This window comes from Cynara cardunculus, unplaced genomic scaffold, assembly GCF_001531365.2.
Source record: "Cynara cardunculus var. scolymus isolate 2C unplaced genomic scaffold, CcrdV1 Un_Scaffold_4483, whole genome shotgun sequence".
NCBI classification, from domain to species: domain Eukaryota; kingdom Viridiplantae; phylum Streptophyta; class Magnoliopsida; order Asterales; family Asteraceae; genus Cynara; species Cynara cardunculus.
The window spans coordinates 30,232-44,925 of NW_020201917.1; the positions used below are offsets into that span (position 1 = coordinate 30,232).

Below are 14,694 nucleotides of genomic sequence, written 5' to 3' on the forward strand. Positions count from 1 at the left end.
CCAAACCAACTCATCCCGCCTCCAAATCCTCCAACAAACCATAACCCAACAACACAATACCATATCATCCTTAGCCACCCAAAGAAACCAAGTCATTATCCAATCCCTCGCCACCCTCATGGCTCAGGCAACTGAGACCGATGAAAACCTAACCTACATCATTACCCAACTCCAAAACATCCTTTGCACCCATCATCAACTACCATCCTCCATCACCTCACAAATTCCCCAACCTACCCAGCCCTCCACTTCATCAATCSATGAAACCCTTGCCACCCTCACCCACCAAATGACCATTATCCAAGACACCCTCACCCAACTCCTCGCTGCTATCTTAACTCAAATACCCCCACCCACTTCTCAGCCACCTCCTCCCTCTGCAGGCCCATCCTTCGATGCAGCCTTTTCCACTTTCACTGCAGAGGTGAAAAATTTAATCACCAACCTACCTATTCCCCCATCAACATCCACCATGCCACCACCATCTTCAGCCTCCACAACCGACTTCGCCACCAGGGCGGACATGCAGGCTCTATCAAGGGCACTGGTCTCCTCGTTCAACGATATCAGCTCAAAGTTTGTTCATCGGGCCATCCATCCAACCAGAACTCTTACACAAACCTTGGCCGATGAACAAAGACGCATCACCTTTCTCCTCAAGACAATGGTAGAGAGCCACCGACAAACGAGCCTGAGGAAGTATCTTACGTCCCTCAGGAAGGAAAAGAAGAAGAAGAGGTTCCAAGCCTCATGTTCAAGCAGCCGTCCAAGCAAACGACAACGCCACGATGACTAAGACCCTGATGATCAAGGTCTTGGACCTCGTGAGGGGGAGATAGAGGCGGCGGCTGCATACACATCTACATCCGCTGCACCACAACAACCATCACCACAACAACCATCCACCCAAGAAACCCAAGCGAGGGAACCAGAGGCTTCGCCCTCTGATGATGAACCGCTTAACTAGGTTCCCTTAGCTACAACTCCAGACCTCATCGTGTTGAGTTCCTCAACCGATGAAGAACCAACCACCCCACCAACACAACAAAACCAACCTCTTTCTTCTACACCCACAACAAACCTACCCTTAACCCCTTCATCAACACCTTGCACAACTCAACCCTTCATCTTCTCCACACAACCAGAACCCACAACAACCAAACCTTCTTCACCCCAACAGCCGAAACCCATAACAACCCAACCTTCATCACCCCAACCAACCAAAGAAAACTCACCCACTACCCAAACACAACCAGCCGAGACACAACCCGTGGTGCACGTGGACATTCCTTCTTCCTCAAGGAATCCTCCTCAAGGCCTGGTGGACGAAATAATTCAAAACATGGAGTTGTTAAGAAGAAGACCTCAATTGCTGCCCAGGGAACCAATAATGATGGAAAATATCCATCAATACATGTACCGAGAGCGCGAAGAAAGCCTGTCAACCAATCCTCCAATCCTATCGCCAGAATCTATGAACCTTCTACATCATCGTTTCATAAGACAGACTACTCAACCACCACATGCTGTCTTTTTGAACGATGGAATAAGAAGAGTCATAGACTTGAAGATAAAGTCATTTGCCAACAGAGCCATACGCTACATCAAGTTCAATGTGGAGAGAGCCCATGGGGTAGTTAGTGTGTTCAACAAGAACGACCTCATCAACCTCAATCCATATGACTTGATTGAGTTATATGCCTACACTRCTCAAAGGCAAGATCATGGGATACGATTTGGAATGGCGAACAGAGCTATTGTCRAGACAATGGAGTCCCTGGTAGAGCTCAGAGCTAAGACATATTTTGAAATTGCATTCAGGCTAGGCATTGAGAGATTATCCTGCACTCCTCCAAATGAAGATTTTCAGGGCCTGCAGGAGATTCGTTCTGCTTTAGTTCTTTCTCAACCTGAACTCGAACTTGTTTACAAGAATAAGTTTGGGGTTAAAAAGTTCTTCAGATTGACTGAAGCCTTCAAGTATTCAACGGATACACTTGAATGGTTTCAAAGAAAATATTAGAGAAAGACTGGGCAGAAACCACGTGCCAAGGGAAGAGGGAAGCCATCTCATTCACGAAATTTCAACGATCATTGCCTATAGAAGACTACTCTTGCGCTTCAGGGAGATATACTCAAGTAGTCCGTGATGAGATGGAATTTTTTCTTATTTTGCCTTGATGTAAATTTGTTTCCAGTCTTGTACAGAAAATTCATCATCCAATGAAAATTTTGGAATTTTATGTTTTTCTTCTAGATTAGTGTCTGTTCTTCATATGTGTTTAGATTAGACTTTGTTATTTCATTACTTAGGGGGAGATTGTTAGAACCCACAATGCAAAATGTAAAAAGTAATGAAAAACAATAAGTGATGAAGAACCAGAAGACCAATGGAGATATCAAGCCAGAATCGACTAAGTCTGGATCGATGGAAAGACTATCCAGAGCATCGATGGAAAGACCAACCTTTGGATCGATGGACGAAGTTCAACCAGCGGACCGATGGATGATGCGATGGAAAGTATTCTCATTGATACGATGGACAGACTAACACTTAGAAGATTTTCGAAGTATTCATCCAAGCGTGCAATGAAGACTTGAAGATAAGGATGAAATCACCACATATATAATGACAGCTGGAGATGACGAATCAGCAGCTGGAATTATAGTTTATCTTGTTTATAATGATTATCCATGTAAAAGATAAATCTTATCTATTAGCTAGACTATTTGCTAGAAAGTAGCAATAGATAGTTATCTTAGCATTAGCCATCTAGTRTAAATAGACGACTAGGTCTATTGTAAAAAAAATGTGTGTTATAAAGAAAAACCTTTGAAGCTCAAAGTCGTTCTTGAATGTTCTTATTTTATCTTTGAGACTTCATAACTTTCTTCATAAAATCACTATAATTTGGTTATTTATAACTAGATTATTAGTGTTATTGAGAGATCTGGGATCAACAAAATTATTTACCCCCAAATTTCTTTTTACGCTTACAAAGAATTCAAAAGAACTCGTCGTCTTCAACTCGCCAACCGCCATTGTTTCTCCTTCAAGATTATCAAACCAGTTTCTGTAACACCATTCAGTGATCGAATCTTCATCCCCTTTGTCAAGTAAGTCATACAAATCCTTTCCTCACCCTATTTCAAGAATCAAGAACCGATTCTTCAAACCCTAGTTTTCCAAACCCTTCTTTTTCAAGAACCTGCAAAAATGTCATCATCCGAATCTGGAAACTCCCAAACCCACACCACAACCTAAAAACTATTGAGGAAACCAGTCAAAACTTGGTTCCTCTTCCAATCAAACTAAATAACCATGCCTTCATATTATCTCTTGAAAATTTTGACCAAAAATACCACCCAGTTATCAACATCCTTCAAAACCACTTTTTGAACCCTGCTTTGACAAACACCGATGACCTTGTACCTGAGAGGTATATCCAGGAATTTTGGCAATCATGTGCCATAACTAACTCCTAGAGGGGGATTATTGGAGACTTTTATGTCTCATCTTCAAAAGAGTTCTTCAATGTTCGAATTTCCAGATCCATGTTTTCCCGTGTTCTTGAAATCCCTACCAAAACGGACCTAGGGCTTAACGAGTACGTATCTCTCCCATCTGGGATGAGATAGTTGCCTTTCTGAAATTTTTGGGGTACAACAAGGCTATCCAGTACCTGTCGCAATACCATCGCCAATACCTACCTCCAATGTGGAACACACTGTTCACATTAGTTAACAAATCGCTGACACGGAAGATTAGGAGCTTAGACATGTGCTCCATGAACATCATTCAAATTCTGTACGACATCTTCTTCAATCTGTCCCTGGATTACTCCTTGATATTCTACACAGATTTCAAGGCTACCGTGGCCAAGAAATGTCAGGAGGTGGCAAAAGGAAGGGAATTACCATCTCTGTTGTTTTTGCGCTTCTTGGGCCTTCTCCTAAGGCATGTTCTTGACGACAACAACATTGACGTGGGTCGTCTGCCCGTGCACAAAGTGAATGTGCTTACCCGTAACAAGCCTACCGTCAACAAAGAGGGCTATGCGGCAGAAAGGCCCATTCCAAAGATGTTCTTTGCATATATGAAAACGAAAGAAGTAACGAGAGCGTACAGACATGCATGCGAGGCACTAGATCCAGTGCCTCGAACCCCATCATGCATAGGAATAGCCGAAGAAGAAGAGAGAACAGAGGAAACGCTAAGGCCTCAGGCAGAGGAAGAGGCTATGAGATTAGAGAAAGAGAGGGAGAAACAAATAAGGAAAGAGGAAGCGAAGAAAAAGAGGATGGAGAGGGAACAAAAGAAAAAGGAAGAGGAGGCTAGAGTAGAGCAAGAGAGTGAGGGACAAGAAGAAGAGAGTAAAGAGGAAGAAGAAGAAGGAGAAGAGGGAGGAGGTGCAGCAGCTGCTCTGTCTCAGGGTGAGCCAGAGCAGCCTATGGTAAATAGGCACATCCGTTTCAACACCCCAACTCCCAGTTCAAACAAATCATCTGACTCCGGTGGTCGAGACACGGAGGTCATTCAAACAGAGGTGCACACCTTGAACCCAAACCAGCCTAACCAACCAGAGGTCGCATCTGCCTTTGGTTATGACAGCCAAAGAGAAGCCACACCTCAGGAAACACCCTATCAAAAGGGTGCAACCTTTGAATGCATAAGTGATATGTCTCCCCATATCATGCCACTTTCCCCTACAGAGGAATTCGTTTCCTCTGCACGTGTAGACTCCCCACCTTGTTCAGAGTAAGGACTAGGCACACAAGACATGGAGGTTCTCGACCAACCTTCTTGTCCACTCATGGAGAGTCCTCTGGCTGGCTCTGAACCTGCCTTGGATACTCTTCGTGACATAATAGCGGTAGTGGATTCTCTTCAAGGAGAACCACAAGGATCTGCAAGAAATTTTAGCCCGACCAACATCAACCAAGTCGTGAATGAAGGTTTCCCTAGAACGAGGTCTCAATCTGCCCCATGTGTTGAGCCAGAGGTTACACAACCAGCATACATCACAAGGGAAGAGTTCCAATCCCTTGTCACCTCTTTGTGGTGCTCTTTGGAAGAGCTAAAACTCATCATGGACCATGCAGAGCCGTCCCCTTCTGCATCTGCTCTAGATGAGATACAAGCATCCTTAGCAGTATTGAGAGTTGAGTCTTTGATGAATGTTTCTCGTCTCCATACATTACCGGAATTGACGGCACGAAATGCAGAGGCCTTGCAAAAGGTCATAGCATCCATGCAGAGGGGTGAAGCGTCCACTTCCCATGACGCCCATGCAATCATCCCCCTCAACGTACCTATAGACTATGTCACTCAGGGCGCCATGAATGCTCTGGGTGACAGACTTCTATAGAAGGTGGTGAGCTTCACATCCGAATAAAAAAGAGGTTTTAGTAATTGGTACATGTTTTGTTTTCAACAACAAAGCCACATAAGCAGCATAAGCCATCAAACACTCTCTGGCCACTTTCAACTATTGCTCGGACGTTGAGATTCGACGAGTTGGAGATGTAGTCGAAGATCTCCTCAAAATCTTTGAGGAGAAGCTCAAGTCTATGCCTCAAGCAGAGGAACAGAGGCCAAAAAGAAGAATGAACTCCTCTCCTTGTGCCGAGCCATCGAAGAGGAGAATACTTAACGATGATGAGGACCAAGACAAGTCTGGTCCTCAAAATCGTCAAGAGGGGAGAAGTATCCAATAGCACTCCAAGTGTTACACCTACGGCTTCACCCTCTGCACCAACGTCTTCTGCCTCATGCCATCTAGTGCATGATTCTTCAAGGCAGAGGGCATAGAGTCAACCAACGCCAAAACAAGTAGAGGCACTCAGAAAGGGAAAGATGCCCATGGCATCCCAGGCAGAGCCAGCTGGGCTACAAAAGAATAAAGATGTGATAGATCTTCTATCTGTCTATGAATCATCTGATTCAGACCTAGCTCTGTCTTCATCAACCGAATACGCCATGGACAGCGCTGCTCCAGCAAGAGAAAGAGAAGAAGAGGTGGTAGCAGTGAATGTGGCCGATCCAACACTCTTGGCCATTCTTGTTGTCGTTCCTCTAGAAGGTGTCAGGGTTGCTGCTCCTCCACCACAACAGAGCACACACAAAGCTAGGGTCCCTGCTCAAGGGACCAGAGTAGTCACACCTGCTATGAGACAGAGGGTCCCTGTCAAACCTACCAGAGCAGATATAGAAGGCGCAAGCAGGAGGCCAAAACGAAAGCATCCCTCTGATCGAGTACAAAAGATCAAAGATAGCATGGATGCAATGTTTACGCCAACACCCCTTGATAAGCCCATAAAGGACAAAGCAAACAGCAAGGACATCTACCAATTTCTCTACAACCTGCGAGAAGAGACACCGGTCCAAAAGATCAGTCTTCATCCAATGGTTCAAGAGCATATCAGGCAGAGGTTCCTAGATCGCTACACACAGCCCATCTCTGCAGTCCATTTCGTCGATGAAATCAAGACGAAATCAAGCAAGTCATCGACATCAAGAAGCGTACCTTCACACATAACCAGATTGTCTTCTACGAATATATGGTGGAGAGGTCTCGCAGACAGATCTGCAAGTTCACATATTGATATCTTATAAATCTGAATCTGTGGGATCTTATCTCTCTGTATTACTTCACAGATCACAAGAAGGACAAGGGGATTAAATATGTTGTGGCCAACTCTGCTATAAGACAAATGATGACAGACCTTCTCGACTTCAGATGCAAGTTCGATTTTCAACTAGCTCAAGATCTGGGAGTGGATCAATTGATTGCCGCTGCACCAAATGAAGATCTGCAGGGCATCAATAGCATCCCCTCTTGGACTGTATTGTTGGAACCAGAAGTGGGAGTGGTATTTCAAAACGCACAACATAATAAGATCTTTTTTCGAGATAACCAGAATTACAAGTACTCGAACTCTACCCTATGCTACATCAGAGATAATCTAGTCAGGAGCAGAGACAACTCCCCAAGAGCAAAGGAACGAGCAAGAATCATCCTAAGGTCGATACGCAACATGCTAGAGTTTCGTGAACTTCTTAAGAAGTTCATCAGACTTCAAAATGTTTAGACCTTATCTTTTGTAAGTTTTTTTCTCTATCTTTAAGCCAATGTAATTTCCATTCCAATCGTATTGTACTTATTTAGACAGTGAATGTAAATCAGAGGTTCCTTTTAACCTCTTGTTTCGATTAGACTTTCTGTTTTGTAAATCAAGTAAGAGCATGCCTTATTTACACTTAGGGGGAGATTGTTAGACCCCATCCTATGAAAGTGTAAGTAAGAAGTCTCTTACTCTAGTCAATAGGACTTAGTCTATTGAAGCGGTCTGGACTAAGAGCTCTCATGCCGAGGATCAAGAACTAGAGCTCTTACTCAAGAGTGAAGGTTCCATTCATACAGAGCCCACGCTCTATTCCCATGGACGATCAAGCCTTATGCACCAAAAAGCATAAGCACTTGACACAAAGCTACAACTCCAAGACCCAGGGCCTCTGCATAGTACATGAAAAGCCTCTGCATATGCAGAACCTCTGCATAGTACATGCAGAGCTTCTGTATGTTACAAGCAGAGCTTCTGGTCACTCTCTCCATGGAACGCGCGCATGCTAGCCCAGACAATCTTGCAAACGTCTAACAGATTTGAAGCGGCTTGACCAAGTCTGCTCCGCTTTTCAAGGGAAGTCAAAGATAAGGATGCAGACTAGTCAGCTCAGAATTACAAGCCTATTTTATAGCATAGTTGTTAGACCTAGGTGTATATAAAAAGGCTTCCTCCTCAGGTTCAATGTACCTGAAGGAGCCGACTTATATTATACGCAAATTTTGTGAGATTACGTTTTGCTTTGATTGTTCTTCATATTTATCAATAAAAGCATTCCACATATTCAATTCATTCAGTTGTTCTTATTTATACTTTGAATATTTCGATTAATCATTCAAGATACACTGTTTGTTTTAATTCTCATCTTTCATAAACTATGTTTCTACAAATTAAGAGTATCTAGGTTCCAACACCTTTTAATCTCAGTTTTCAAAGAATGGCAGGCAAAAAGTGCTTTCTTTCCCAATCCTGTTTTATACCTTTCCTTAATAAAGAAAGGCGGTGGATGCATATTTCATGTGTACCATCTTACAAACATATTCACATGCATGACACATAATGCATGCATGACACATAATGCATGCATAAAATCCATGCCCACACATATGCACACACACACACACACACATATATATATATATATATATATCACTCACATATTTTCAAATACATACCCATGCATACTAACCATGCATATAAAAAAATATACACATACTCAAATATCAAATTCATTTTAGCATGTATTCACATGATCAATTATAACCACTTATCAAGTATTCATGTGAACATATAACCAAGAAATCACATAATAATTACCTCGGGTGCATAACCAAGACCCGATTATCACATAAATTTATATTCAAAACTATATGTATGATTATGTAACATAGGCTAATGTTATCATTTATTTGCAACACAAATGATAAATGCAGTGACACCTTGGGCGGAGGCAAAAATAGAAAAGAGAATTCATAGGAGTGCAACATGGAGAGTATTTCCCATTAGTGAGTTGTTGTTTGAAGTTAATGACAGGTATAAGAACGGAAAGTGTAATTTGCATTCTAAGACTTGTACATGCATGCAATGTCAACTTTCTTGCATACCATGAGGTCATGAAATATCTGTTGCTCGAAGTTTAGATATTCAAGACTGCAGTCAATTTTGTTCGCTTTGGTTCAACTCTAATTCTTATCAGGCAACATACAAGGAGGAAGTTGAAATGCCTAAATCATACAAAATCAGAAACAGTCTTCAAGATGAAGATCAAGAACAAGAGTAGAGAGAATTGTCACCAAATCTTCAATGTATTTCTTGAAAGAATTTCTTACAAAGATTACAGCTCTAATCTGATTAATTGTTGAACTTAATGACAATTAGGAAACTAATCACTATTTATACTAAGGAAAACAATAAAGCCTAACTATTACAAAGCATTATAAAAGGGAGAACTTGAATACAACTTTAACGTACAATCTTGAACCCAATAATCTCCCCCTTTCGATTCAAGTTCGAACTCTTGTAAATCTGGTCTTTCTGAGTCCGAGCAGTTTCTCCAGCCTCCTCAGCGTATTCCGATATTGCAATTTTTCTTCAAGCAAATTCAAAGCATTAATCAGCAAGTACCTTTCCTTTGGACTCATCCTCTCCGACTCCGTAGCTTTATCATTATTAACTCTCCACGTTTCCAGCACCCGTCTCATCATTTGAATAGTACCATTAGAATATTTATTCAGCTCGCTGAACCTCATGAACTTCTTTATCTGACCCTCGGCATCATATATCACCCCGAACTCCGATTGTTCAAGAATCATGTAAAATAGATAAGCTTCAATGTCTTCTAGGTCTTGATCAGGTCTCTTCAAATTAATGGTTCTTTGATTATCTTCAAGTCCCATTTGGACATCAATAACCATAGAAAATTGATGTGACAACGCATAAACCTTTTGATCACATTAAGACCCACAAGAACTCCTTCTTTTGTGTTCGTCATATTCTGGATTTCGTGATACATATGCTCCAGATCTTCTAAATACAAGTTGGAGAAGTCAGCTTTGCTAAACACCCAGACCTTACCATGTTGTCGTGTCACTATGAATACCGGATACCAGACTAAGAAGTCTTTGAGCATCAATGTTTTTAATTGACACAACTCGATGTTTGGTCCGAACTTGACTGATCGGGAGACGCTTGGCTTTGAGGAAGTGCTTATACTCCATACGATAATCTCTGGTTTCCTTGTGGATACCAAGGATCTTATCAGCATTTAGAGCTTTTTGGTGCCGGAGAAAGATGCCAAAATAGATGTCTTCAATAGCCTGGAAAGTTCGCTCGAATTGCAAATGGCACATAATTATTTGTAAAAATCTCGGTCGGATCAATTGGCTCTCTAGGAGTATCGGATGCACCAACTTCAACTGTAGTGGAGGGTTCAGGCAAGGTCTGACGATCACCTTGAAATAGGAATACTGGGTCTTCTTCATTAATGTCAGCTTCAAATTCAAAATTTAACAAAGATGATTCGTCAATGTTATCAATATCTTCACCGAAGTCATGTTCTCCACCCAGTAACGTAGCAAAAACATCATTAAAACCAACATTGGCAGACAAATCTAATAACAACCTTGTACTTACCATGGAGTCCGCTGGCTTTTCAACCATTGGCTCGATCGATGGATTTGTCTCCAATACTTCATCATCTTCCACAATAATCGGCTCGGTAGTTCTTTCCCTTGTAAACTCAGGAACAAAACTTTCTACGTTAACGTCTTGAGTAGATGGCTCTCTTTCAACACTTAAAGCGCGAGCAGATGACTCAGGCACCCTTTGTGTTTTTCTCTCCCTCTCATGATGATCAAGATCGTCCGGATCATCATGCCTTTGTTTGAGTGAGGTGGCCTGAGCTCGGCAAGTCTCTTCTAGGATAGATACCCGTTCGGAGAGGGCATCAATTGAACTTTTAAGAACTTGAGTGTTTGATGTGATTAACTTACTAACTTTAGAGAAGCTAGAAGCAACCACATCCTGAAAGGCCAAAAACTTTGAGGCTCGAACTATGGGGTTTTCATCAATTTGTTGTCTAAGGAGCCTAACCAAATCTGCATCTTCTGCATCAGGGTTTTGGGATGACATCAGTTTAGCATACAATAAAGATTTGAGTTCATCCCAGATTGCTCTTGTACCATCGGAGGCTCAGGTACAGGCGGTGGTGATGGCACAGATGGTTGATCTTCTTCTACTTGCTCCTTCCCCTTCAACAATCTTTTGAGACTAGCAATCTGAGCATCCATGTTGTCTTGAACAGCCTTTAGGGCGCCGTCCAAATATTCTCTTGACACGAACTCTGGTAAGCTCACACCTGAATCACTTAGATTACCAGTTGAGACAACAGTTGAATAAACTGTTGCGCCTACGTTCAGTGTTGGCAAAATGGTAGCACTGGTAGGACTTTCGACCGGTCCCTGTGGTTGGTCAAAAGACACCACTCTGTTCATTCCGACGAGTTCATTAAGAACGACAATGGGAGTAACAGATGTTCGAGACTCTTGTGTACCTAAGTGTATCAGCTCTAGACTCAAGGTGCACAAAATCAAAGTCGTAGGTTGGCGCAGCGACCTACTTGTTTCAATATCTACATTCTTCGAGTGAGAAGATAGACTATGTGCTATATCCCCGTGATGAAATGAAACAATAGGTTGTTGAGAACCAGTTTAGTGGTAGGGAGGGGTGTGCAAGTGCATAGCTAGGCTAGCTATGTCTTCTTCAATACCAACATTTAACGGATGAATGTCGATAGCAAATGTGGGTGCCCGGCTATGTGTTTCAGCTAGGATAGGAGCTTAATCTTGATTTTGTGCTCCACTCTCACACTCACGATATTTTTCAGCTCCCTTATCACTTCCTTCTACTGGAATATCTGACATATCTTCCAGCATGCGATCATAATCATCAAGTCTGCCTCCAAAATCATCAACATCAAACAATAGAGAATGCAGACTTGGACAAGTTTGTGGAGCTTCAAACTGTGTAAAAATATCGTCAATATTGTCAACCACTTCTCCAAGTTTAATATTCTCTGAAAGAATCGGTTGAGCAGGGTTGTCAGCATCTTCATCATCATTATCATTGTCATCACCCTGAGCTGCCTGGTTATCGGATATTGTATCTTCCGAACTTGAAGAAGTCGAGGAAGTACTATCTGTTGAAGTACTATGCTGATCAGAGGCTCCCCGCTCCTCATCACCCCTCTCAATTACATTTTCCCTCAACGCACAACCTTGTTCAGGTAACCCGTGTTCCTGAACACTCTCACCTACAACTATACGCTCTCTCTCAGCTAAGGCATGGGGTGATCCCGGGGTAAGTTCAACCGGTTCTGGATGAACTATAGGACCTATCACTCGTCTATAGTCTACTACACACTGAGCCCTCTGATCAATGAAGGCAAATAGCTCGGGTGGAATTTCCATTATCGAGTCCAAATCATCAACCTCGGTATGATGCTAAATTCGAGACATGAGGAACGACGGCCCCATTTCACGTTTCGCTCTGGCTGGAATGTCTTCGTTTGAGTTCATCATGGCTTTAATAAAGAGTTGCTGAAATCATTGAAACGGCATGAACTTTCTGGCTTTAGACAGAAATCTTTTAGTGTTGACGAGCTCCACCAGTTCATTCCATATTATGAGCGCATAATCGTAATTGCACGTGAATACGATCCCATGGAAGAACTTCATAAATGAACTATTGCACGTGTCAATTCCCGCAGTTTTTGACGTTAAGCATCTGTTGAGGATTGAGAATAAAAGACGCCAGATAGAATTGTGACGGATTAGTCAACTCTTGCGAGTATCCTAACCGTTTGATGTCACGATAGAGTTCGTCGTCACTCACAAGAGTTTCAAACCCTGTGGAGCCCGGTCCAGGAAGGCGTAGTATTCTTCGTAGTCTTTTTAATGTCAACTGACTGACATACTCGTCTACGCTCCCTTCGAAGTAGAAAGTTTCTCCGTCTTTGGCCAATATAAGAGTATTCCAGAACTGTTGTAGACAGTTCATGGGAACAGGTGTATGGGCAGAAAGGGAATACGAAATTGGGTGTCCGCGCAGGATTTCTGGGATTATTAGATATTCAACAGGCATATCAAAGCTAAATGAATGGTTGTTCGGTTTGATTTCGAGATACTGGCTTTGTGGAACTAAATTTTCTTCGGGTATGGGTTGGTTTAATGGCTGGCAGGGTTATTGAGATTACCAGACCTGGCAGAAGGAATGTGAGATTCTTCGTTAGACTGATGTTGTAGATCCGTCATTTACCTATAAAATGTCTTAAAAGTTAGATCCCGAATTAATGAAACAAAGCTAATTTCTCTAAATCAAAGTAAAAAAAATTGAAAAGAAATTTAAAAAACTAAAAAAAATTCAAGACTAAAAATAAATAACAAAACTAAAAAAAAGTTGAACTATAGAAAAAAAATCTTAAAAAAATCTTAAAAAAAATTAACACTAAAAAATATTCTAAAAAAATACAAAAATCTAATAAAACTAAAAACTAAAAAAAATTAATAAAATAAAAAAAACTTTTTAAAATTTTTAAAAAAAAAATCAACCGGATTACAAATCCGGTCAACAAGAGAACAAAAAAAATACTAAGTCAAAATCTAAACCGTACAAGTATCAACCGGATTAAGGTTGATTGGAGTAAATTCGGTCACCTTCTCCGGTGAAAAATCCGGTCAAAACACGAAAGTTGTAAAAACCTTAAATCGTCCAAAACTATCCTAATAAAACTAAAAACTAAATCGCACAAAGTTAAAACCAAGTTATTAACACTAAACCAGTTTTATTAGAATCGATTAGAGATATATTTCATTTTTAAGCATCAATCGATTTTAACAGTCGAAAAGTTAGATTCAGATTCAACATTATTAGGTTCAATATAGTCACAGTTCAATCATAGTCCAAGTTCAATCAATATAAAGTAGAAACCTTTTAAAAATAGATGAAGAAATAGAATCAAATATGAACGATAAGTTGAAGTTCTTGAGCGATTTAGCAAAGGTTAAACGGAGATGAAGATGAACAGGAACAAGCGATTTACGGTAAATGTAAAAAGTGAAATGTAAAATTGAATCAAGTATTTATAGTCAAAGTCAAAAACTGTTCAGATTCTAAACCGCTCAAAGCTTATCCGGATTAGGATAAATCGGACAAGAGGTGTCCAATTCAAAGAATGTGAAACAAATGATAATCTGGACAAAAAATCCCTCAAGGCATAGGCGATTTAGAAGAACACCGGTCAAGAGTCATCCGATTTAAGAATAAACCGCTCAAGAGTCAATCGATTTAGGAATAAACCGCTCAAGGAATGATCGATTTAACAATAAATCGCTCAATGAAAGACTTAAATCGCTCAAAGAACAAGCGATTTAGACACTTGAAATGGATCAAGAAAACAGGCGATTTAGCAATCTGCTCAAAGTGACCAAGCGGTTTAGTAATACGCTCAACTCCTCCAGGAAACATATCTAATCTTATCCGGATAAGAGTTTATCATATAGTTTTTTGTCCGGATTAGCCTAAATCGGACACTACTTTGTCCGGATTTGTAATAAATCGGACAAGTGTTGTCCGKATTAGTCTAAATCGGCCAAACACTTATATTTTTAAACTCTATATCATTCAAAAATTAGATAATGTTTAAAAAAGAACTTGTAAGAAAATTTTAAATTTGTTAGTTCATACAGATAAATTCACTCCCCCTCAAAATATGATCAGATAAAAATACAGATAAAGATCCACACTCCACCTCAAATATAGATTTCCACGATCAAGAAATTTAAAATCAGATAAAAAGAATTGAAACATTGACTTGTATTAAAAAATACAGATATTTTGACCAAATGAATTTGAATCAAGTACAATTCAATAAATTGAATTGTTTTTAATAAAAATTCAAATTTTCAAATTAAATATACCTAACTTAGATACGAGAAAGCTAAAGCGTTTTTCATCTAAAGCTTTCGTAAATAAGTCAGCTAATTGAAATTTTGTATTTACAAAATACAGTTC

The 14,694-nt window shown here is 40.7% G+C and overlaps 1 protein-coding gene across 1 annotated transcript; it reads left to right on the forward strand.

The window, feature by feature from the left end:
* Positions 1–3,779: 3,779 nt before the first annotated feature.
* LOC112504054 lies at positions 3,780–5,369 on the forward strand. The gene is made up of 2 exons (XM_025108022.1): positions 3,780–4,374; positions 4,873–5,369. Exons 1-2 carry the CDS (start codon positions 3,780–3,782, stop codon positions 5,367–5,369), a joined length of 1,092 nt encoding a protein of 363 aa, XP_024963790.1.
* Positions 5,370–14,694: the final 9,325 nt, after the last annotated feature.

What these genes read in the sequence shown, in the direction of transcription:
- LOC112504054 (XM_025108022.1), top strand. Translation starts at nt 3,780, where the DNA reads ATGTGCTCCATGAACATCATTCAAATTCTGTACGACATCTTCTTCAAT. An exon ending in TGAGGGACAAGAAGAAGAGA is followed by an intron (nt 4,375 to 4,872) that starts GTAAAGAGGAAG and finishes GTGACATAATAG; the next exon opens with CGGTAGTGGATTCTCTTCAA.